We start from the raw sequence: 24,755 nt of genomic DNA on the forward strand, positions 1-24,755 counted from the left end.
TGATCCTATCCCACAGGCCACAGTGGATGATTCAACAGCTGAGTCTGAGGAGGAAGCTGAAGAGCCCCAGCGTGAGGAACAAGATCCCACTGTGAGGAAGCAGGAAGACCAGGGAGGCCTTGATTCAGAGGACCTTCAGTTAGCAATCCAAAGCAAGGAGCAAGATGATGGCAAGGGAAAAGCCACCTCACTGATCATTACTGATGAGGCACTCCTGTCACCCTTACCTGTGAAATAAATTTTGCAGCGCTTCCTATGTATGACACACAATTGCCAGGCCTTTTCCCTATCAATTGCATAGAGCATAATAAGGCCATTGAAATAATGTTACATTTTAATGATCAAGGCAAAAATATATATGCACCAATACACATGTGCCAAGGAAATATTAATCACCCGTGAGACCCCCTAATGTGATCACTGTGACTTAAATTTCCACTTGCGAGTGCTACGTCTTGGTGCATCCCCCTTGCTGGCAGTTGGATTGGAGGCAGGCAGCTGGATCTGATGCCCCGTTGACCTTGATCACCTTGGCTGCTGTCCTCTGGCTGCCGATACCTGTAAAGGCCCAATCTGGGCAGGAAAGTCCAGCGCAATGGCTGGAAACTCCTCAGTCGTCGCAGTCTCCTCAGATGCCATGGTCACTGGCAGAGGGTCAGAGGAACTACTGCCATTATCATGAGTGCCCTGACAGGAGCCCCCAGATATGAGTTGCAGCTTGTCCATCAACATGAGTTTGCTCACTATAGATGGATGGGCAGTTAGCAGAGTTACTAGGTGCCTCATCCATCTCGCACATTGGCAGTGACCTGCTGATGACACTGCCAGTGTGAGGGCTTGCAGGCCTGAACGCAAACCCAGAAAGCCCTGATTGAGTTCCTGGAGCTGCCTCTCCATGAGAGTCACCACTGTCCACGGAGGAGGCAGTGCGTTCTGAGCTCTGAGCCAATGCAGTGCTCACACTCTGCATAGACTCCTCCACTGAGACCATGGAACGCAGACCCTTTTAGATCTCTACCAGATTTTCCTACAAACTCCACTAGACTTCCAGCATCTGCCACTTGATGGACAACTCCAGATGCTCATCATCTGCCTCAGGTTCAGCATCGTCCTGGTCTCCAGCAATCCTCTGACAGCTGACGCCCTGGGGATGCTCTGCCTCCACCTGCTCCTCAGGTGAGTGTGACATGCTTTCCTCACTGTGTATTACCATCTGCTTTGATACACTTAAGCTCACCAATGTGCCTGTATTCACCAATATGCTGGTGAATGGTACAGAGGGAGGAAGTGACACAGGTGTGTCGAGAAGCTCGTCATCCTTGGAGATCAAGGGAGGGTCTTCAGGGTCCTTTTGGGGTCATGAACATGTGCACTCTGAGGGAGGAAACACAAATTTCAGTATCAGGCATCATAATGAAGTCAGAGTGTACAGAGTCTGGTTGCCACTCAGAATGGACATCTGGTTGAGCAAAGGCAACTGAATGGATGAGCAACAGGGAAAACTGGATTTCCCATGTCAGCCTTACAAATGATGCCCTACATCTCTCATACTCTCCACCAATCTCTCCCCCATCCACTGGACTCTCACCCTCATCTGACACCCCTGCCTCTCTGTGGCCAGTGGACCTGGCCCCACATTCACAGGACATTTCCAGTGCTTTTTCCTCTGCCTGACTTAAGATAAGAATGTTGGGTATCTGACCATCCATCTGTCATCCCCCTGTGCTTTGTAAATCCTCTTCTCCTGTAAGGACCAAAATGCTTTCATCATCTTCCTCTACATGCTGGCACATTCCAGCCTACCTGTGCCCCCACCACTGCCCCCCCCTCCCCACCCCCCACCGCACCCTGCCCAACAAAAACGCTGGTTCACTTGTCCATCACATTACCACACATCACCCCTGACATACATGCCAGCCATGGTCTATCAGGGCACATGATTATGTGCCACATTGGGCTCTGTATTTCACACCTGTGAGCACCAACAACTGCTGCCTCCCACAAAGGCAGGTATCCATGGTTCCAACTGGAATCAGTACTGACCCTGGTGGAGTACAGAAGGCCATTGAACCTTTCCCTACACTGGATCCAGGTTCTTCAAACAACATCACAGCCACTGACCAGGCCTGCCACCGCCATCCAGGCCTTCTTCATCACGTGAGGTGGCCTCCTCTTGCCATTCTGCAGCAGCAGGATTTTGGGAAAATCACTTATTGCTTCCAGGGTGCCCTAAGGCACTCATCTGAACAACGGAGGTTGGTGGGGGGCAGACTGGCCCTGGGCATTTCCATCATGTCTGGTGTGGGTTCTGGACAACAATGGCATTCCAGAGACAGTTGCAGCACTCTCAATCAAGCAAAATGTGAAAAATGCGGGTTCACAGCAGCTCCCCCGAGGCTCTGTGCACAGACTTCCAGCCTTCAGGGGGCTTTCTTTAAACCCCACCCGCATCCTTTCTGACCCTGGTGCCCACCCTCTTCCTGCTCCCCACCAGCAGTGCTGAGCCTCTCTTAGTGTGCATTTCACACTGGCGAGCAGTTAATTGGCCAGCCAGCTTGAAACCACTGTCAGAAGCTGAACACAGCCAGGAGCGAGTTTCACATCCGCTTCCGGTCCTGCTGATCACGCTCACCTGACATGCTGAAAATTCAGACCCATGCTTTCATGACAAAGGAAAGATATTATTGAGTAATTTGCACATGTAGAAGTAACATTGACCCTGTAATGAGTGTAACCTCCCTATCCATAAGAGCATATCCTCTTACCTAAACCTGAAGAATATAGGTACTGAATGGAAAGACAGAGGGCCAGAAATCTTTCCCACTCCCAAGCATCCATAGCATTATTGTTGGAGTTGAAATTGCTGAAATAATAAAGCTTGCCAGCATAGAATTTCAGATTATACTAGTCAGTGAACCCTTTGGTTTATTTGATAGATTACTGAGTCTTCCACAGGGTATCCAGCCTTTTCTAATCTCCCATCTACCTATATTTTGTCTTGAAGTAAACTCAACCATGAAAAAGACCCCGGATACCTACCTTTCCCTCCACTCTCACTCATCACAAGTTGATACATTTTATTGTTCTTAGGCTAGCATCAAAAAATTGATGCGTACAATTTATGCTTGTGTTTTCCAGTATTTCATATATTTGTAGTGTGTGGAGAAGCATTGCTCGCCAGACCTGATTCCATTACTAATGCCACTGCAGGAGAACTGGTCCTGTTCCCTATTGAACATCAAGGCACAGATCAGTATGGTGTGACACTTAGATTGAAGTCTCCATTGTCCTTTAAGATTTTAACATGGAAATCAAGTAATCCGAAGAAGCTACACATTGTCCACCCACTGTATCAACACAGAGTTGGATGCAACAGCGATTTTGTGGTGCTGAATGATGTACAGGTTAATGACAGTGGGAATTATGAAATATACATTGACTACTATGGGGCTGAACTGAAAGACCGTGATGAAAGTACTTTCAGAATACAAGTGTTTGGTAAGAACAGTACTGGAAGTTCCGCTAACTTTGAGGAATATAGTAACATTGGAACATTACAAAACATTTTGTATTGCAGCTTGAAAGAACTCATGATGTAAATTGGTTTTGATCATTTTTAAACAGTTTCTGTATTAAGTAAAAATACAGTTAGTTCAGTATAAACATTTGTATCAAATTACAGTTTGCAATGTACTTAAAATAATTAGTTCATTGTCAATGCCCCTTAATTCACTGATCTAACCAGGTTCCTCCACAAGCAAGTTCTGCCAGGTTCCATTTCACACATGCAAAACTAGCAAATGTTGATACAATACCAAACCTGAAACCTGAATGAGGCCTATCGCTTGTGAAAACAAATAGTGATTGTTTTTCCACCAACAGCTTGCTAAAGGTTACAGTTAGTTGATGTCTTCCTGAGCATAATGAATTACCAATTAGCCAATACTTGTAATCATGAAAAGGCAAGCCACATGACCCTCAGTCACATAGCTATTGGGGTTACCAAGTGAGCATGTTGAAACTATAACTTGTCTAAGAGGAAGTAGAATGTAGAAAACATTGGATGTGAAAATATTTAGCTGAAAATCTTTTGTTCTATAAATATTTTCCATCTCTTTCCCAAAACTGCTGTTTGAACATTATCCAAGTTAATAATTTACAATGCCGTGTTTTATCATTTGGGCCCTTTCTCACTCACTGGGCAATTTAATCACGGGAATTTCCTCTAGTATTTTCCCGATTGGCTGCCCTAACTATCGGAATTTTTATGGAGCCCTCTGTTTGCATGTGTAAATGGAGTTTCTACCAAACATCAAGGTTATGGCTGTGAAATAAGAGATGCTCAAGAAAATTCCTGGTGCATTTGACATCCCTGATAGTATGCTCTCAAGAAATCCATTGTCTTCTGCATAATGCATCAGTTGGATGCATTTGTGAAGCACAAAAACAATGCATGAGTTAATATTTTTATGATCCCCAGCTGAGATTACCACTGGATAAGCCTGATCCCAGGGTGGAACCCAACTTGATAGATCCTAACTTTTATTTTATTTGTTTAGATATGTGGGGAGTAGCTACTGATCAGAGTTATCAGTGTCAGCTAGTGAACTTTTAACAAAAGTATAAAACATTTATCTAACAACAAAAGATGAACTACATTACAATACTCCTTCAACCACAACTATACCTTTACAGATATATACAGATTTGTATGGATAACACAAGTTACGAAAGCTATCTTATACTCTAATATTCACAGTAAGTACAGTCCATGTAAACCAATTGGCAACCTGTGGTCAGACACATTCCAAAACCAAGTGACAGATGCCACCCCAGACAGATTCTATGGATTTCTCTTCAACTCCACCCAGATGCTTGTTACACCATGAGCCAACCAGTCTCACTGAGCTTCATCTTTCACACAAGGGTTTCCAATCTCCACTTTCCAAGAATTTGCCTTGGAATCTTCTCCCAAAACAACACTTTCTCACAGGCACCTTCTGCAAGGGTTCACCTCCAGGGTTTCGAACTCTCCTTCCAATGTTCCTCACCCCTGGGTCACTACATGCATTCAAGCTTTCTTCCATGCATTCTCTCTCACTGACTCAGCTGTCAACAGTATACCACTATTTCACATGTTCATTGCAAAGAGTTACAGTCCTTCAGTTGCCTCTTTGGACCTTCTGACTTCTCACAAGCTTTTATATCGCTTTGACTCTGCTTCTGCAGCTTGGAAGTTGAAGCATGAAGTTAAAGCATTTCTCTGGCACTCACTCTTAACTTAACTCAAAAGGACTTCTTCAAGGTTCTTTTCCTACCTTTGACTAGAAGGTCTGCTTGGGACTTTCTCCTGTTCCACTCCCTGGATTCTTGGAGACTTTGTTCTTAAGCTTGGGATTGGTCATCTGTCCCCTTTGATCCAGTCTCTCCCTGGCTGCTACTTTCAGCCAACTTTAGCTTGGAATTCACTATATGAGCCTTCTAGGCTGCTTCTGCCTGGCAGCTATATTCAAAAACTGAACTCAAAACTGCTGTTTCTAGTTTCTTCTGTGTGTTTCTGTGGGACGGATCTGCCACTCTGGACCTCAGTTGCTAGGCAACAGCCCAGTTTTTCAATTCCTGTGTTTGTTCAACTTCTCTTACAGTCATTATCTCTCATTAGAAATGCAGGCACCTTTTAAAGTGAAACTAAAACTCAACTTGACCTTTTCTTAATGCACAGATACAGAAGTACAAACCAAACTTAAGCATTAAAGCTAAAACTCATTCCTAACACCCACAAATACCGATATAACTTACTTAAACTATCTCTGTTTCTTAACAATATCAGGACATCTATTATATTGGAACTTAAAAGCTTTAACATCAATCCGCTTAAAACACAAATCAGAAAGTCTTGCATTTGTGTTCTAGCTTATCATATCTCAGAAATGTCTCACAAGGCAACATGTAAAATGATTAAATGCAATCACTATGTTGTGTAGGTTAATTATTATCTGTGTATTTCAGAACCAGTTTCCCAGCCTGTGATAGTAATCCTTGGCAACTGTGTGAGTTCACCAAATATCACTTTGAGCTGCTCTGACTCCAAAGGGACAAATGTTGTGATTCACTGGGAAAAGGTGTCTTTGTCTGGAGTTCTCAATAGGGCACATGATGGTACAAAGCTTGTGATAGACTGTGAAAGCAAAGAGGAGCAACGTTCATACAGATGCATAGCAGAAAACCCAGTCAGTATTGCAACCAGCAACCTAGTGACTGTCAGCCTATATAACAAGACCAATTCCAACGGTGAGAAATTGGGAAAGTGATGACAGCAACCCTACTTATAGTTTTCCTTCACAGGAATTGAACTGAGAATGTGTGGTTATGATGTTGTGACACATACATTCCTCTATATCCGTGGCTAATACAGCTACAAAATCTGCCAACTTCTGTAGTTGGGAGGCACGACAACAATAACTTGCATTGATATAGCACCTTCAACATTATAAAACACCACTGCCTGTCCGTATTGCTTGACTTTATTGCTTGAATGTTGAGAGCATAGACAGAGTTCAATAAAGATTGCCAAAGCTGATGCCAGGGATGAGAGCTTTCAATTATGAAGAAAGACAAGAGAATGTGGAGCTGCTTTCTCTAGAACAAGAAAGGCTAGAAGAGGATTTGACAGTAGAATTTATAATTATGATGGGTTTTGTTAAATCAGGAATAACTATTTTCACTTATCAGTAAGGGGATAAATGTATCATGAACAGAGTAAAGCAAGAGGTTAGAAGATTTTTTTATGCTGTGCATTTTCAACATATGGAAGCTTCACCAGAAACATTGATGAAAGCAGAATCTAGAAAGGTTTTTAAAAGAAAAGTGGATATCTCTGAGAGTTGGCTTGAGCAATGATTAGCTGGATTACCTCCTCATGCTTCATATAATCCTATAAATATATTTTAGGTAAAAGAAACAGTTTGATGGTCCTGGTCCCTGCGCTGATGTCAGTCCTGGTTTTAACCATTGCATGCCTCTGGAAAACTCCCCATACTAAAAAGTGGTAAGTGCTACAGTTCAAATTAGCATGAAGACCCAGAAAAATGCAAAAACACTGGCTGGTGATCTGTTACTTCTTTGTCTGGTACTATTTGTAAAGAAACTGAATATTTAATTGATAAACATTATCACAATAAAAAGGGGTGATGAGACCATTTATCGACTGATTAAAATAAAACATTACGAGGCTATCATGTCAGGGATGTTTTTTTCTTCCAGTAAATGATCTGATATTGAATTCAATTATACAAACCTTTAGGTCTCACCATTGAATTCTGACAATATTTTTAAAAAGAACTACATGGATGTAAATTTTAAACTTAACAGTTCTGGCTGTAATGGCCTGATGGCAGCTTTTTAAAAATGTGAATAACGCCCCTTACAAACAAATCTCTGCGATTTGCTTTCTGACCATCTTAATAAACTGTAACCCTTGTCTGTTTGCAATGGGTTATTCACTGTATTTATGGAGGATTCCATCTAAGACTTTAGACTTTTGAAAAGTAGACATGACAAGATGGCTTTGTACAAGACAAAACAGGGTTAATCTGATACATTGACAATACTGAAATTATTAAGAAATTATCACTTAATTGATTAAGTCAATGTATAGAAATTGTCTGCAAGGAGTTCATTTGACTTTTTCAAGTATCAGGGTTGCTCTAGTTAAAATCAAATCAGTTCCAGCAAATAGTTCTTAAAAGTTAATATTTAGGTTTACTTTAGTGTTAAAACTTCAATTTCATAAAGGCCACTGATAGTCAAATGCTTAAATAGTTCATTCTTTGATCAAGCTCCAGAAACCAAAGCACAAATCCAGAAAGCTCAAATGTCCTCTTGTTTTATATTCTTAATTACGTTGATGATACAGCATCAATTAATTGTCGTTACAGATGCATTAGCCCAGTGGAAAATGAATGGCTTGATGGATACTGACTAAATCAGATCAAAGTGGTCCCAGATTCTATATCAATCAACCCTGTGCAACATTAGGCTGGAAGTAATGAGGTAACGTGTTCTTCATTGCTGCCTAAGAGGTAGAAAAGAAGATATAACTATCAAGGATTTTACCAAACTTATATCAGAGAGGTGCTTCAAGGTTGATAGAATACTCGGAGTGTTTGATAGAATTAGAGTAGGCAATAGTTAAGTCATTAGATGGTGTCAGAATAAGGGAGAAAGTAAAAAAGCCAAAATCTGGGCTAAAGTGCATATATGCAAATACGCGGAGTGTGGTTAATAAGATTGGTGAACTGCGGTCACGGTTGACGAATGGAATTATGATATTATTGCTATAACAGGGACCTGGCTCAAAGAAGGGCAGGACTGGGCATTAAATATTCCTGGGCACAGGGTATTTAGGAGAGACAGGAAAGAAAGAAAGGGCAGGGGGTGACGAGTGGCAATATTGATTAAAGATGGCATTACAGTACTGAAAGAGTGGATGTTTCAGAAAGGTCAAGGACAGAATTTCTCTGGCTATAGGTAAGGAATGAAAAAGGTGCAATAACATTGATTGGTGTAGTATACAGACCACCAAATAATGGAAGGGATGTAGAGAAACAAATTTGCAAATAAATTATGGAGAAGCACAGAGTAATCATAATGGGGAACTTCAATTATCCAAATATAGTCTGGGTTAGGAATAATACAAAGGGACAAGAGAGGCAAGAGTTTCTGGAATGTGTTCAAGATAATTTTCTACAGCATTATGTCTCCAGTTCAAAGAGAGGATATGCACTTTTGGACCTGGTTCTGGGGAATGAGTTGGCCCAAGTGGATCAAATATCAGTGTGAGAGCCTCTAGGGGACAGTGACCATTGTATCATAAGGTTTAGGTTAATCATGGAAAAGGACAGGGAACAATCCAAAGCAGGGATAATTAAATGGGGGAAAGCCAACTTCAATGGGATGAGAATGCATCTGAGTCGAGTGAGTTTGAATCAAATGTTGGCAGAAAAGATGATGGCTGAACAATGGGCCACCTTCAAAGAAAAAAATATTGCAGGCAATGTCAAGGTATATTTCCTTGAAGGTGATAGGTAGGACAAATAAATCCAGAGTGCCCTGGATGATGAGAGAGATAGAGGTGAAGATGAAAAGGAAGAGTATGCCTACAACAGAAGTCAGGTAGAAAATACAATGGAGTCAAGTTGAATATGGCAGGACTAGAGGGGAAGCGAACAACATAATAAGAAAAGCAAGGAGAGAGCATAAAAAGAAGCTGGCAGAGAACATAAAAGGTCCTCTATAAGCATGTAAATAATAAAGGGGTGGGAAAAGAAAGATTAGGACTGATTAGGACAAAAATGGGGACTTGCTTGTAAAGGCTGGAGAAATAATGAATGTGTTGAATGAATACTTTGCATCTGTCTTTACAAAGGAAGAAGATGCTACCCAGGCCAAGATGAAAGAGGAGATAGCTGGTACACTAGAAGAACATACAACTGAGAGAAAAGAGGTGTTGGAAAGGTTATCTTTAATTAAAATGGATAAGATACCAGGACCAGATAAGATGCATTCAAGTGTACTGAGGGAAGTGAGCATGGAAATTGCAGTGGCACTAGTGATAATCTTCCAGTCTTTTGAGACACAGGGTGGGTGGCATGCCATAGGACTGGAGAATAATGAATGTTACACCCTTGTTCAAAAAGAGGTGCAAGGATAAAGCTGGTAACTACAGACCAGTCAGTTTGACCTCAGAGGCAGGGAAACATCTGGAAACGATAATATGGGATAAAATCAATAGTCACTTAGACAAGTGCAAGATAATTAAAGAAAGCCAGCATGGATTCATTAAGGGGAAATCATGTTTAACTAACTTGCTGGAGTCTTTTGGGGAGGTAACAAAGAAGGTTGATAAGGGAAACATTGTTGATGTGGTGTATATGGATTTTCAAAAGGCCTTTCATACAGTGCCACACAACAGACTTGTGAGCAAAATTCTAGGTCATGGAATAAAAGGGAAAGCAGGCACTTGGATAAGAAATTGGCTGAGTGACAGGAAACAGGGAGTAGTGATAAATGGCTGTTTTTCAGATTGGAGGAAGGTTTGTAGTGGAGTTCCCCAGGGATCAGTGTTGGGACCCTCTCTCTTCCTGATATATATTAATGACCTAGACTGTGGTGTGCAGGGCATGATTTCAAAATTTGCAGAAGGTACGAAGTTTGGAAATGTTGTCAACGGTGATAGTCTTGAACTTCAAAAGGACATAGACATGTTGGTGGATTATGCAGACAAGTGGCAGATGAAGTTCAATGCAGAGAAGTGTGAAGTGATTCATTTTGGCAGGAAAAATATGGTGAGACAGTATAAAATAAAGGGAGAAACTCTAAAGGAGGTGTGAGAATAGAGGTGTATAAGTACATAGGTTATTGAAGGTGGCAGGGCGTTTTGAGAGAGCAGTTAACAAAGCATATCGTATCTTAGGCTTTATTAATAGGGGCATTGAGCACACGAGAAAGGAGGTCATGTTGAACATGTATATGACACTAGATACACCTCAAGTGGGGCACTACATCCAGTTCTGGGCCCAATACTTGAGGAAAGAAGTGGGCATTGGAGTGAGTACAGAGAAGATTCACAAGAATGATTCCCGGGATGAAGAACTGTAGTTATGAGGATAGATTGGAGAGGTTAGGACTCTTTTCCTTGGAGAAGAGAAGGCTGCGAGGATACGTGATAGAGGTATTCAATATCCTGAGGGGTATGGACAGGATAAATAGTGAGAAACTGTTCCCACTTAAGAGAACATCAGGAACTAGAGTGCACAGATTCAAAATAATGGGCAAAAGGAGTAGAAGTGATGTGAGAAAAAGATTTTTCACCCAGGGGTTGTTGGAGTCTGGAACAAACTTCCTGAAAGGGTGGTGAAGCAGGTTCGATTGAGGTATTGAAGAGGGAATTGGACTGCTACCTGAAAAGAAAGAATGTGCAAGGTTATGGGGATAAGGCAAGAGAATGGGATTAGGTGGAATGCTCTTTCAGAGAGCAAGTGCCGACTCGATGGGCCAAAAGGCCTCCTTCTACACTGTAAAGATACTGTAAAAGATGGAATATGTAGTTTGAAAACTTTAATTTCTTAGGATTTGAATTTTATGAAGTAGGTGATTTAAGCAATTAAGAATCAAAGTAAGAGCAATGTATTTTTAAAAATAAAGTATTATTGGTATCCTTATGGCAAGGTTGGTTATTCCATGAATGTGTACAGATGTAGCATACTTGGGCTTCCAGAAGGCCTTTGATAATATGTCACAAAAAATGAGTGATTTTTATTTTTTCATTTTCATCTTTCAAAGTACCCAGATTTGCAATAGGAAATATCCATTGGAAATTAAAAAGAATCATGGTGTGGCCCAGCACTGGCAGCATAAATATATTTATTTATGGAGGACTCCTGTTAAATCTTTAGTGTTGTTGCACAAATGTTTTAATCTGCTGTTAAGATGCAGCTGTTGTTCCGATGTGTTCCTTTAAAGGCACAATGATGTAGCATTGTTGCACACAAGGAATCTTGTGGATTAACAGTCGCTCATAAGCTTCCCAGTCCAAAACCAGCATGAAGTCACTACCAGTTGAAAAAAAAACTACTTTTGTTACTTTGTGTTATAGTGTGAAAGATGTGTGTTGATACATGACGTTTTTTTTACACATACAGATGGATGAATACTTAAGATACTTAATTTTATGTTCATGATCTATTGTTTCACAAACTAAACCTATTTTCATTTTAAATGGAATTAAGAACTGACACCAGTCTTCGTTTCCACTTTATGGGCTTGTATATCATTCTTTCTCTGACATCTTTTTCTGTACATTGTTTTGATTTGAATCTGTGACTATTGGAATTGATTTTAATGGGAGATTTACAGTTGGATATTAATATAGGTTGTAACTTTTCCCTTAGTCTTCCCATTTTACTAATCAAACTTGCAACACAAGCACCAGCTACTGATTGACCCATTGCAAAAAAGGAGAGTTTCTATTTTTGATCACCAATATTTCCACATAAACAGTGGAGGACCAGAAAGGAGGAATAACTTAAATTATTGCCAAAATGACTAACTGAACCAATTTTGGTGAATTCAGAGAGAAACTAAATGTTTCCAATTTGGACACAATGCCCTTCCTTGGGTTCTACTTTGTACGTACCAGCACGCACCCGATGTTACTTTGTGGTAACTGTTGTGTTCACAAAACAGGTAAATCTTTTACCACACAGCAAATAGTCTTTTCCCAGGATAGTGTCAGCCATGCTTTAAACCTTGGAGAAATTTGCAAAGGTAATTTTGTCATCTAAAACAATTTCACCTGTTGAAACTCCTTTTTACCTATAGTAAACTCATAATAGACAGGTTTAAAATTTCATAAGTAATCTACACCAAGATTCTTATTTAATTTCTATCCTGACTGGCCAATTTCTGGTCCTATGAAAAGATTCTTCTGACCACTTAGTGTCCCTACTCTCAAATGTTGATTTAGTTCCTCCTACAAAAGTTAGAGCACAATGCTGAATACATCTGCATTGAATAGTGCCAGAACTGTTAAAAAGAAAAATTCCTTTATGTGGTTCCTTTAGCACGATAGTTATTAAAACCCACCAAAGCACAAATCTGTTTTCAGTCCTTCATTCCTCATTTCCATGGCGTAACATCAATACATACTGTATGATGGGAAAATGCTCAGTGTGTTTCTTCAGCTGTCTGGAATTAACTTGAATTTTCCATTTGGATTACTCTTCTCGAGCCAAATATAAAGCATCTACCAGATAATGTGGAAAATTGCCCAGGTATATCCTGTCCACAAAAGCAGGACAAATCTAATGCTGGCAATTAACGCCTCATCAGTCTGTTCTCACTTATCAGCAAACTGATGGAATGTGTCACTGACAGTGCTATCAAGTGGCACTTACCAATAACCCGCTCACTCATGCTCAGTTTGGATTCCATCAGAATCACTCAGCTACAGACCCAATACCGCCTTGATCCACATATGGACAAAAGAGATGAATTCCAGAAGTGAGGTGCGCGTGACATCAAGGCAGCATTTGACTGAGTGTGGCATCAAGGGGCCCAAGCGAAATTGAAGTCAGTGGGAATTGGGGAAAACTCTCCACTGGTTGGAGTCATACCTGGCTCAAAGGAAGATAGTTGTCATCATTGGAGGTCAATCACCTCAGCTCCAGGACATCTATTGTAGGAGTTTCTCCAGGAAGTATCCTAGGCCCAATCGTCTTCCGTTGCTGCATCAATGGCCTTTCTCCCATCATAAGGTCAGGGTTGAGGATATTTACAATATTTGCAGTGTTTAGCTCTACTCGCAATTCCTCTGATACTGTAGCAGTCCATATTCATTTGCAGAAAGTCCTGGACAACATTCAGGTTTGAGCTGATAAGTGGTAAGTAACATTCACATCACACAAGTGCCAGGAAATGACCATTTTTCACAAGAGAGAATCTAACCATCTCCCCTTGACATTTGAAGCCATTACCATCACTGAATCTCCCACTAAAATACATCCTGGGGTTACCATTGATCAGAAATTGAACTGGCCCAGCCAGAGACTGGGACATTTGCAGTGAGTAACTCACCTGACCAAATGGGAGTCACCATCACATGCAGGTTTCTTTCCAAGTCACACATTAACCTGGCTTATATCCCCCATTCTTTCATTGCCACTGGGTCAAAATTTTGGAACTCCTTCCCTAACAGCCCTTTGGTGTACCTACATCACATGCACTGCAGCAATTGAAGGAGGTGGCTCAGCTCCCATGAACAAAGAAGAAAACAAGGATAAAAACAAAAAAACTGCGGATGCTGGAAATCCAAAACAAAAACAGAATTACCTGGAAAAACTCAAGTTCTGTCAAAGGGTCATGAGGACTCGAAACGTCAACTCTTTTCTTCTCCGCCGATGCTGCCAGAGTGGTCCATCTCTGACACTTCCCTTCCCTTCCTTGACCTCTCTGTCTCAATCTCTGGTGATAGACTGTCCACCAATATCCATTACAAACCCACTGACTCCCACAGCTACCTCGACTACACCTCCTCACACCCCGCCTCCTGTAAGGACTCGATCCCATTCTCTCAGTTCCTTCGCCTCCGTCGCATCTGTTCCGATGATGCTACCTTCAAAAGCAGTTCCTCTGACATGTCCTCCTTCTTCCTTAACCGAGGTTTTCCACCCACATTCATTGACAGGGCCCTCAACTGTGTCCAGCTTATCTCCCGTGCATCCGCCCTCACGCCTTCTCCTCCCTCCCAGAAACATGATAGGGTCCCCCTTGTCCTCACTTATCACCCCACCAGCCTCCGCATTCAAAGGATCATCCTCCGCCATTTCCGCCAACTCCAGCATGATGCCACCACCAAACACATCTTCCCTTCAACCCCCCTATCGGCATTCCGTAGGGATCGCTCCCTCTGGGACACCCTGGTCCACTCCTCCATCATCCCCTACTCATCAACCCCCTCCTATGGCACCACCCCATGCCCACGCAAAAGATGCAACACCTGCCCCTTCACTTCCTCTCTCCTCACTGTCCAAGGGCCCAAACACTCTTTTCAAGTGAAGCAGCATTTCACTTGCATTTCCCCCAACTTAGTCTACTGCATTCGTTGCTCCCAATGTGGTCTCCTCTACATTGGAGAGACCAAACGTAAACTGGGCGACAGCTTTGCAGAACACCTGTGGTCTGTCCGCAAGAATGACCCAAACCTCCCTGTCGCTTGCCATTTTAACACTCCACCCTGCTCTCTTGCCCACATGTCTGTCCTTGGCTTGCTGCATTGTTCCAGTGAAGCCCAACGCAAACTGGAGGAACAACACCTCATCTTCCGACTAGGCACTTTACAGCCTTCCGGACTGAATATTGAATTCAATAACTTTAGGTCTTGAGCTCCCCCCTCCATCCCCACCCCCTTTCTGTTTCCCCCTTCCTTTTGTTTTTTTCCAATAAATTATATAGATTTTTCTTTTCCCACCTATTTCCATTACTTTTAAATATTTTAAATCTTTTATGCTCCTCCCTCCCCCACTAGAGCTATACCTTGAGTGCCCTACCATCCATTCTTAATTAGCACATTCGTTTAGATAATATCACCAACTTTAACACCTATGTGTTCTTTTGTCCTGTTGTTTGTGACATCTTTTGATGATCTGCTTCTATCACTGCTTTTGCCTACAACCACACCACCCCCCTCCACTTCTCTCTCTCTCTCTCTCTCTCTCTCTCTCTCCCCCCCCACCCCCAACCCCACCCCGCCCTCCACACCTTAAACCAGCTTATATCTCAACTCTTTCTTGGACTCGAACTCAAGTTCTGTCGAAGGGTCATGAGGACTCGAAACGTCAACTCTTTTCTTCTCCGCCGATGCTGCCAGACCTGCTGAGTTTTTCCAGGTAATTCTGTTTTTGTAAAGAAGAAAACAAGTTGTTAATGATAGACAATGCTCTCACAGTTTTATGATCTTGCTGGAGTTGTGTGTGACATAGCACTTTGTCAGGAGCTCTACCTCAGTTAAGTCTCTGACAACCAACACCATAAATAGGTGATTATTTACCATGGTTTGGTTTGATTAATTGGGAGGCTCTGGCCATAGGAATGTCAACATGCTTGCTGTTCCTGTGGCTAGATAACAAGCAGCCAAACATTTCCTTTCCTGCTTTAAATCAAGCTTCATGTTCCCCTCCATCCTTACATTAAATCAGGCTGTTTTGTTCCATTCCAAAGATAAGTCAACTCAACCCTTGTGTCTAGTCCCATAACAACATCAACTCTGAAAGTGGTGGTGAGCTGCCTTTTTGAAGCACTGCAGTCTATCTGGTGTCAATACACCCACAGTGCTGTTGGGGAGGGAGTTCCAGAAATGCCTCACGAGCATCATATATGAGTTACTCTAAAGTGCAATAACAATGTTGTGTAGATTAATTATCTGTATGTTTGAGAACCAGTTTCCCAGCTTGTAATATCAGTTCTTGGTAATGGTGTGAGTTCACCAAATATCACATTGAGATGCTTTGTCTCCAAAGGAACAAATGTCATGATTCACTGGGAAAAGGTGTCCTTGTCTGGAGTTCTCAGTGAGACTTATGATGGGATGCTGCTTGTGATAGACTGTGTTACTGAAGAGGAGCAACATGTGTACAGATGCCCAGCAGCAAACCCACTCATAATGCAAGCAGCAACCGATTCGCTCTCAGCCTATATAACAGGGCAAATGCCAAGGATGTAAATTGGAAAAATGATCTAAACTATCATAGGAGCACTTCATTTATAGTTTTTCTTTTCAGGAATTCAGCTGAAAATGTGTAGTGATGATGTTCTGCCACATACATTCCACTATATACATGGCTAATACAGCTGCCAAATCTGCCAACTTCTGTAGATGGGAATACAACAACAATAACTGCATTTATATAGCACCTTGAACATAATAACACACCCATTGTGTCCAGATTGTGTGCCTGGCTTTAGAAAAAATGCCTGGTATATAGAAAAGTGCAGTAGAGATTTTCAAAGTTGATGTCAAGCTTTTAATTATGAAGAGAAACAAAAGAATCTGGAGATGTTTTCTTTAACAGGAAACAGGTCAGAAGATGATTTGACAATAAAGTTAAAAATGTTGATGTGTTTTGATAAATCAGGAATAACTCATCAGTAAGGGCTCAAATTATTCATGAACACAATGTCATGATCGGTCCCTGGGCGAGGTCCCCCAACTTGTTAACTTCCTGAAAAGGACCTCAATTTCTATATGCTCCCGGATGAGGAAGAATGAGCTGGCTCCTCTTCTTTATTCAACCCCCTCAGTTGGTCATAACAAGGTTAATTTAAAAGAGGTCTTTCCCCCATAGATACCTTTTTCCAGTCCAAACGTATTTATTTTTAGAAGGAGCTAATTTAACCAGGCTTTCTTGGCTCAAAGAAACAGTAGGTTTATTAGTTACTAAAAATGTGAAAAAAGTAATAAAAATGCAACAAACATACACAGATCAGAAATGAAAAGTTGAGTCCAAATAAAAGTTAAAAAAAAATATGAATCAGTCTTTGGCTTGTCCGTGAGATGTAGATGGCGAAATCTTGTGGCCATTATGTTGGGTGATTCAGGTAGAGCTGAATTTGGCAGTTTAGTGGTTGGCTGGAGACACTTGGTTCTGCAGGTTGGCTGAAGAAGCTGCCCGCTTTCCTTTTTGATTGTGGCTTTGTTGACTTGCCTCCAGCTAGGGAGAGAGACTTTTCTTGGAACTGCAGAGGTGACGAGTTGATATTCTTGTGCTGTCACTCTCACAGCACACGAGCACTGTTCTACAGCTAACTTTTTAACCCATTTTACCTTTTGCATTCCTGTAAGGGAAATAAACTATGCTTTGCCCCCAGAGTCTGTTTTCTTTGACCTCCGACCATTTTACACATTCTGAGATATGAATCAACAGGAGATGGATTTTAAATGCCTGCTGAAACATGGTCATCAATTTTTTGTCTCTGCAACTACAGATTAAAGTTCAGTCTTTAGCATCTTTCCCATTTCCCTTTTAAGTGTGTCTGCTTGAAGTAGGCCATGACACCTTTCCAAGTGCGACATTCCATGTTCTCTCAGGACAGGTCTGTCGGAATAATCCTCATAGGAATTTTCCAGAAAGTGGTCACTTTACATCATCTTTTGCTCAGTATCCTTGCTTATATTTCTTTAAAAACACACAAGTCTTCCTTAAAAAGTTCAACATGCCTGGAAGTAAATCATGACTGTAATCGACTGTATGGCAAGGGGTAAGGGAGAAGTTGGGAGATGTTTTGATGTTGTGTGTTTTAAGGATATGGAATGCCTCAACAGAAATAGTGGTGGAAGCAGAATCTAGAGTGATTTTTAAAAGAAAAGTGAATGAATATTCGGGAGAAAGATTTTAAAGGATATGGGGAAAGGGCAAAGGAATGGACTAAGTGAATAGTTCTCAGAGATCTGGGATCAGCACGATGAGCTGGATGGTTTCATCCTGTTTGATAAAATACTATAAATGTATTTTAGGTAAAAGAAACTTTTTGATGGTCTTGGTTCTTGTGGTGCCATTGATGACAGTTTCAACCACTGTGCATGTCTATCACACTTGCCATAGTAAAAACGGTAAGTGCTCCAATTCAAATTATCATGAAACACAGAAAAATGCAAAGACTCTGCCCAGTGATCTGTTACATCATTGTGTGGTAATATTTGTAGAGACATTGGATGTTACTATTGTAAGAACATTTATCAGTTAGCAAAGTGGCCAGAGTGTTTATCAGCTGATTAAGAGAAAACATGAAGAAGCTATCAGTCAGGATGGTTTTCCTTCCAGCAAAAGTCAGGCATTAAGTTCCTAATTACACATATATTTAGGTCACCATATTGGATTCTGACAGCAAGTTTTACAAAAAAGCAACATAAACATAAGTTTAAAATGTAATAGTTCTGGCTGAAAAGACCTGATGGCAATTTCTTTGCATGGATTTCGACCCTTACAAAAAAATCTGCATTTTGCTTTCTGACCAGCATAATTAACTGCCACCCTGATCCATTTTAGAGTTGGGGTTTCACTTCATTTATGCAGGAGTCCTGTTATGTCTTTAGTATTTTCGAAGATGGAATGTGTCACATGACAAGAGAGCTTTTTACAAGAAAAAACAAGCTTTCCAATTTATGTCATTAGTCAAATGCTTATACAGCCCTTGCATTTCAACAAACTCCAGAAATCAAAGCATAGCTCCAGAAAGCTTAAAGACCCTCTTAGTTGATGCTCTTTATTTCTTTGATGATAAACATCAATTAATTTTGATCAAAGCACAGTTAAGACAATGGAATGCAAGTGAGAAATCTTAGCTCTCTTCACACTGAGTGTGGGCAAATGCTGTATGTTGATTTGGGATACTAAATACATTCACATATATTGAACAGCTATTATTGACACAAAACAACAGAAGCAGATTTATGTCGGATGTCAGTCTATTATTAAAGTTCATATAAACAAGGTTCCAGGTAGACAAAATTGGTAGCTGTGACAGGATATAAAATTTCACAATACTGAGGGCTCCTTGTTCTCTTCAAAGAAAGAAGATAATTTAGCAATGGGAAGGTGAGCTGTTTGGAAGTACTGTCAATAGGCTAAAAGCACTAAAATAATAGATTTTTGATTGGTCAAAGGTGTGACCAGCCTGCCACAAAGAAAGCCAATGGCTGTTTTAGAGGTTGGGTCAGGCACACAAGGGAATTAAGTGAGAAGAATGGGTTTTCCTAGTGGCTGTTGGAAGATGAATAGCTTGGTGGGATACTGACTATATGAGGCCAAAGTGGTCCCACATTCAGTATCAAACCTATGCAGAGACAGGCTGGCAGTAATGACATAACTAGCTGGTTCAACATCACTGCCTTAGAAATGGGAAAGAAGACTTGACTATCAAGGATTCTACCAAACTCGAAAGATGAAATAAATCATTTTTAAGTTTAAATTATTTAGGGGCAGAATCTTCTGTTCAGCATGAAGGGGCAGGCCCCGCACGCTGACACGTAAAATGACATGTGGTGACGTCAGGCGTGTGTCCCGACATCACCGTGTGTCATTCCGATCTTTAGTTCAGCAGGTGCACACCGGAGTCAGCTGCATGCCGCCTAACTGTTAAAGGCCTGTTAAAGGCTATTAATAAACTAATTGAAATAATTGTCAGGGCTGCTCGTCTAACCTTAATGTTGGCGGGCAGACAAAGAGCCCAGGCGGGCTTTGCATTTAACTTGAAACCTCATCCTTGGGCGGGATGAGGTTTCATGAAGGATTTGTTAATGAAATAAAAATTTTTATCAAAAATTCATAAACATGTCCCTGCTCATGTAGCACTGTCGCATGAGGGGACATGTCTGAATACCTTTTTTTCCCTTTTTTCAATGATTCATAATTTAATTAACCTCCCTGAGGCAGCTCTGTGTGTATGCGCAAAAGAGCGCAAGCCCCGACTCTCTCTCCTCCCCTCGCCTGTACAGGTAGCGCTGAGCGCTTCCGGGTGCGTGTCACGCTGGGTGGGCCTTAATTGGCCCAGCCACATAAAATGGTGGCACGCAGCCGATCGCGGACAGTGATCGGCTCTGTGCCTGCCCGCACCCACTCTCAACCGGCCCACCCAACAGGGAGAAAATTTGGATTTTATGAAAAAGGATTTTTTTAAAGTAATTTTTAAAAAATTAAACTGCCACATAGAAACCTCTGAAACTGTCACCGTCACGTGTCTTTTTTAAAGTATTACTGGTGTATTTATTGCAAAGTTGGTTAGTTCCATTAAATGTGGAGGCTCTTCATCCTCTTAATAAATGATTCATCTTCTTAATAAATGCTTCCCCAATAGGCATGTCTACAGTTCATGGTGCAACATGTTGCTAGAGTGAAGCATTACATTTTCTAAGTGTGATTCAATGAGGCAATTTTAAAATTGAATGCAGGAAAGTTTACACGCTTCCTTGGGTTACGTTACGTTGCACAATACCTGCAACAGAAATCACCAAGGCTTCTTCGACATCACCTTCCAAATCCGTGATCTCTAACACTTAGAAGGCCAACAGCTGCATGGGAACCCCACCACCTTCAAGTTCTCCTCGAAGCCACACACCATCCTGACTCGGAACTATAACCCTATTCCCCCGCTGTCACTGGGTCAAAGTCCTGGAACTCCCTTCCTAACAGCACTGTGGGTGTTCCTATAACACATGGACCTGCAGTGGTTCAAGAAGGCAGCTCACCACCACCTTCTCAAGGGCAATTAGGGATGGTCAATAAATGCTGGTTCCGCCAACAGCACTCGCATCCCATGAAGGAATTTTTTAAAAACTTGCTGGAATTTTCCAGCCCTTCATGCCAGTGGGATCTTCTGGTCCCGCCAGAGTGAACAGAGATTTCAATGGCTCACTGGCCCCGCCGCAGAGAAACCTGCCACGGGAGGGGGAAGTAGAAAATTCCAGCCTTGGGTTTATATAGTGCCTTTAACATAGTAAAATGGCCCAAGGCCTTTTCCAGGAATATTGCCAATCAAAAAAATGACCCTGTGTGGCACAAGTATATATTAGAGCAGTTTTAGTAAAAAAAAAATGGACTTTACGAAGTGCCTTAAAGGAGGAAAGCAAGGTAGAGAGATAGGAAGAGATTTCCAGGGTCTAAATTTTTCCTGCATCAGGCGGGCTCGGTGGGAGCAGGCGGAGGTGGTTGTAATGCCAACTGCCGCCCGCGATCGGCTCCGCACCGCTATTTTACATGGGTGATCCAATTAAGGACCGCCCAGCGTAATACGCAAGCGATAGCGCTGAGCACTACCTGTGTGGACGGAGGGAGGGGGGAGAGTCGGGTCCAGCCCTCTTTCACACATGCACGTGAAAGACTGTGTCACATGAGATGGGATATGTTTTTATTTTTCAAAAAAAGTTTTTATTCAATTTGTAAAAGCTTCAGGAAGCCTCATGCCACTCGTGGATGAGGTTTCCTAAAAAAATGTAAAGGCCACTTGGCCTTTTCGCCTGCCCCCTAACCGCTGACTCTGGCATGCGCTCACCGAACAAAATATCATGAGACAGCGCAATGACATCAGGAAGCACACCCCAACATCATCGCGCATCATTTTATGTGCTGGCGTGTTGGGGCTGCCCCTGCACGCTGACTGTAAAATCCTGGCCCAGAACTTAGGGTCTTGGAGCCACAGCTATTAATGTTGGAGCAATTAAAATTAGGAATCCTCAAGAGGCCAAAATTGGAGGAGTGCAGATGTCTCGCAGTGTTATAAGGCTGGAGGAAATCACAGAGGTAGAGAGAGGCAAAGCCTTGAGAAATTTGAAAATGAGGATGAGATTTTAAAATTGATTTATTGCTTGACCAGGAGCTAATATAGGTCAGCGAGCTCAGGGGTGACGGATGAACAGGGCTTGGTGCAGGTTAGGACACGCAGTAGAGTTTTGGATGACCTTAGTTTAGAAAATGAAGGCTAGCCAGACATGAATTGAAATAGTGAAATCTTAAGATAACAAAGGCATGAATGAGGGTTTCAGCAGCAGCTGAAGTGGGGTGGAGTTGGGTAATATTATAATGATCAAATAGGCTTGGCTGTTGGAGTTTGTGGTGGAGACCAATATTTTGTTGATGGAAATTTCTTCCTACCCAATACTTTCTGTCAGACAGGAAGTGTGACAATTTAGAGAAAGTGGATAGGGAGAAGTGGTGATGAGGTAGAGCTGGGTATTATCTGTGTAAGTATGGAAACTGACACTGTGCTTAGTTGAAGATTATGTTGTTTTGTTTGCCAGCACCTTCTACAAATGGGTTTGTTCGATAAATCCAAATAATTTCATTCTTACCTGTTTGACACATTCCAGGCTGACTATTTTAAGTGTACTTGACATCTTCTATGCAACTGAAACCAAAAAGTCCAGCAGCAAAGGTCTGCTGCAACTAAATAGCATTTATAATTAAATTATTATTTCAGAAAAAAACAAATGGAAAGTGCTGCAAATAGTGCCATCACTATTCCCGACCAGAATATTATTGATTGGCTAATTGCACTGTTAATCATTAGGCATTAGTCACTAGACTCATTGCTGTTAAGTGTCTGGGATTGATTTCACATGTATAATTTGTATGTCACAAGCCGACTGCGTTTCTCATTATTGTGCTCACTTCGGCAGCACATATACTAAAATTGGAACGATACAGAGAAGATTAGCACGGCCCCTGTGCAAGGATGACACGCAAATTCGTGAGGCGTTCCATTAAAAAAAAACAACAGTTATGCTTATGGAGCACAGGGTTGATAGATGACCAGGACTTGCTGTGAATTAAGAGCTGGGATCGGAGTTTTGGATAGCCTCAAGTTTACAGAGGGCAGAATATGGGACACCAGCCAGGAGTGTGTTGGTATGGTCAAGTCTAGAGGTAACAAAATGCTTCAGCAGCAGATGAGCTGACACAGGGCTGAAATCAGGCTATGTTATGGAGTTTGAAATAGGCAGTCATAGCAATAACACAAATATGAGGTTGGAAGCTTATCTCGAGGTCAGTGTGACACTGGGTGGGGTTTTCTGGTCCCGCCAGTGGCAGACATCATCGCAGGTGACACATGAAAATTTGGAGAGCAGCAAAAGTCAATCGACTTTTGGCTGCTCTCTAAATTTTCCCGTCTCGCCCGTGACGATGGAAAATCTCGGCCACTAAGTTTGCAAATAGACTCGCTTAATCTCAGACTGTCGCCAGGGAGAGATGGAATCAGCAACTGGAGTTAAGAATGGGGACCAAAAACAATGGCTTCAGTCTTCCCAATATTTATCTGGAAGAAATTTCTACTCATCCAATACTGGTCTCACTGCATTTTGCTAAAGTTATTACAGTTCCTGTAGTTTCTGTTTGATGTAATTCGTGGTAACTCACTGTGTAGAATGTTTGCTGTAGGGCTGTTTAAATGGACTCTTTGCTGGATAAGTAAATTATTTTGCTGTAACACATGCTATAACTACAGCCCTGCCTCCAACTCCTTGTGATGTCAACAGATCCTCTGAACAGAAAGGGGCAGTTTTAATACCAAGCCTGATTTGGAGATTTTGTTTTTACACTGCTATTTAATCCTCAAATGCAGAGAATAAGCATAAATATAATCATATTATTTAACTTAAAAAAGCTAAATTTTAAAATTATACTCTGGTCAACATTTACGATCCATAATTTGCTGTTAAAATAACAACTAGGTTAATGGTACAGGCCATTATTTACCTGCAAATCCTGCAGCAACTGCAGATTGGAAGGCCTGAGTGGTTAAACTTGGAAATCTAAAAGTTGCTGTCGGTGATCTGTCTCTATCATTAACTTCAGGAAAATGGCATCTCACTGTCTGGTTCGCTATTCAATTTGCTGAATTAGTATCAACTAAAGAGCAAGTTTGGTTTTGGTCATTTCAGTCAAAGTATATTTTAACAATTAGATAAAAACTAATTACTCCAAACAAGCTCTCTGACACTGAAAATTAACTATTACAACTATGGAGTCTCATTTCTTCAGGTTTTACTGATTAATATTTAACTTTGTTTCAATTATTTCTCTCTTTCCCTCTCTTCAATTCTCTTTCTGTACTGATTGGACAATGAATTTTCCCACTCTAATTTATACTTCCTTCCCAGTTCTTCCAGTGTTAACTTCACAATCCTTCAATCTGATTGGTTAACAAGATACCCATTTGCTTGCCCTGTTCATTCATATTGCACTTTCAGCAATTTGTCCACTTAGGCCAGGATTTTACACCCCCTTAACCTTTATTTTATGCACCTCCTTTATGGACCCCCTCTGCCCACTGAGGGCCTCCTCCCAAGTCTTCCAACCCCCACATTTCCCCTCCCCCTGCCCTGTCCACTCTGGCCCTCCAACCCTTCACTGGGACCTGCTAGCCTGGCCCCTGTGAGACCCATGCTCCTCACCTTCACACCCAGCCTCATTGATGACTGCCTTTGGGGACCGGATGCGATCCCAGCAGTGGTCACTGCTCCCAGTGGTGCTACTGGGACCAGTAGGCTGCAGTTATTTGATTGGGGACTCTGCCTCCCCAGCCTAAAATCTAGCCCATAAATTTTAAAAGCCTAAACATACAAGGGTAAGGGTACTAAATGACAGACCCAATTAGATTCAATTCTACAGTCGATTATGGCTAAATGAAGTCAATGCTACTGTGAC

At 41.7% G+C, this 24,755-nt stretch overlaps 1 protein-coding gene and 1 non-coding gene across 7 annotated transcripts in view; both read left to right on the top strand.

Annotated features, from left to right (window-relative positions):
• The window catches only part of LOC121274711 (SLAM family member 7-like), a 49,357-nt gene that overhangs the window by 19,210 nt on the left and 5,392 nt on the right, over nucleotides 1-24,755 (top strand). For 3 of the 6 annotated variants that reach the window (XR_005942290.1, XR_005942291.1, XR_005942292.1), the window contains 2 exons: nucleotides 6,952-7,048; nucleotides 7,938-8,052. Coding sequence is in view for 3 of the 6 variants with exons in the window: in XM_041182041.1 (XP_041037975.1) it covers nucleotides 6,010-6,291; nucleotides 6,952-7,048 (379 nt within the window). In the remaining 3 variants the exon portion in view is untranslated. Of the gene's footprint in view, nucleotides 1-6,009; nucleotides 6,292-6,951; nucleotides 7,049-7,937; nucleotides 8,053-24,755 lie in introns of all 6 variants that reach the window. The other 3 variants (XM_041182041.1, XM_041182050.1, XM_041182058.1) reach the window with 1 other exon arrangement.
• Nucleotides 22,711-22,817, top strand: LOC121275512. Its single transcript, XR_005942482.1, has one exon. It is a non-coding gene; the product is annotated as a U6 spliceosomal RNA (small nuclear RNA).

This window comes from Carcharodon carcharias, chromosome 2 (genome assembly GCF_017639515.1).
Source record: "Carcharodon carcharias isolate sCarCar2 chromosome 2, sCarCar2.pri, whole genome shotgun sequence".
In the NCBI taxonomy this organism is placed as follows: Eukaryota; Metazoa; Chordata; class Chondrichthyes; order Lamniformes; family Lamnidae; genus Carcharodon; species Carcharodon carcharias.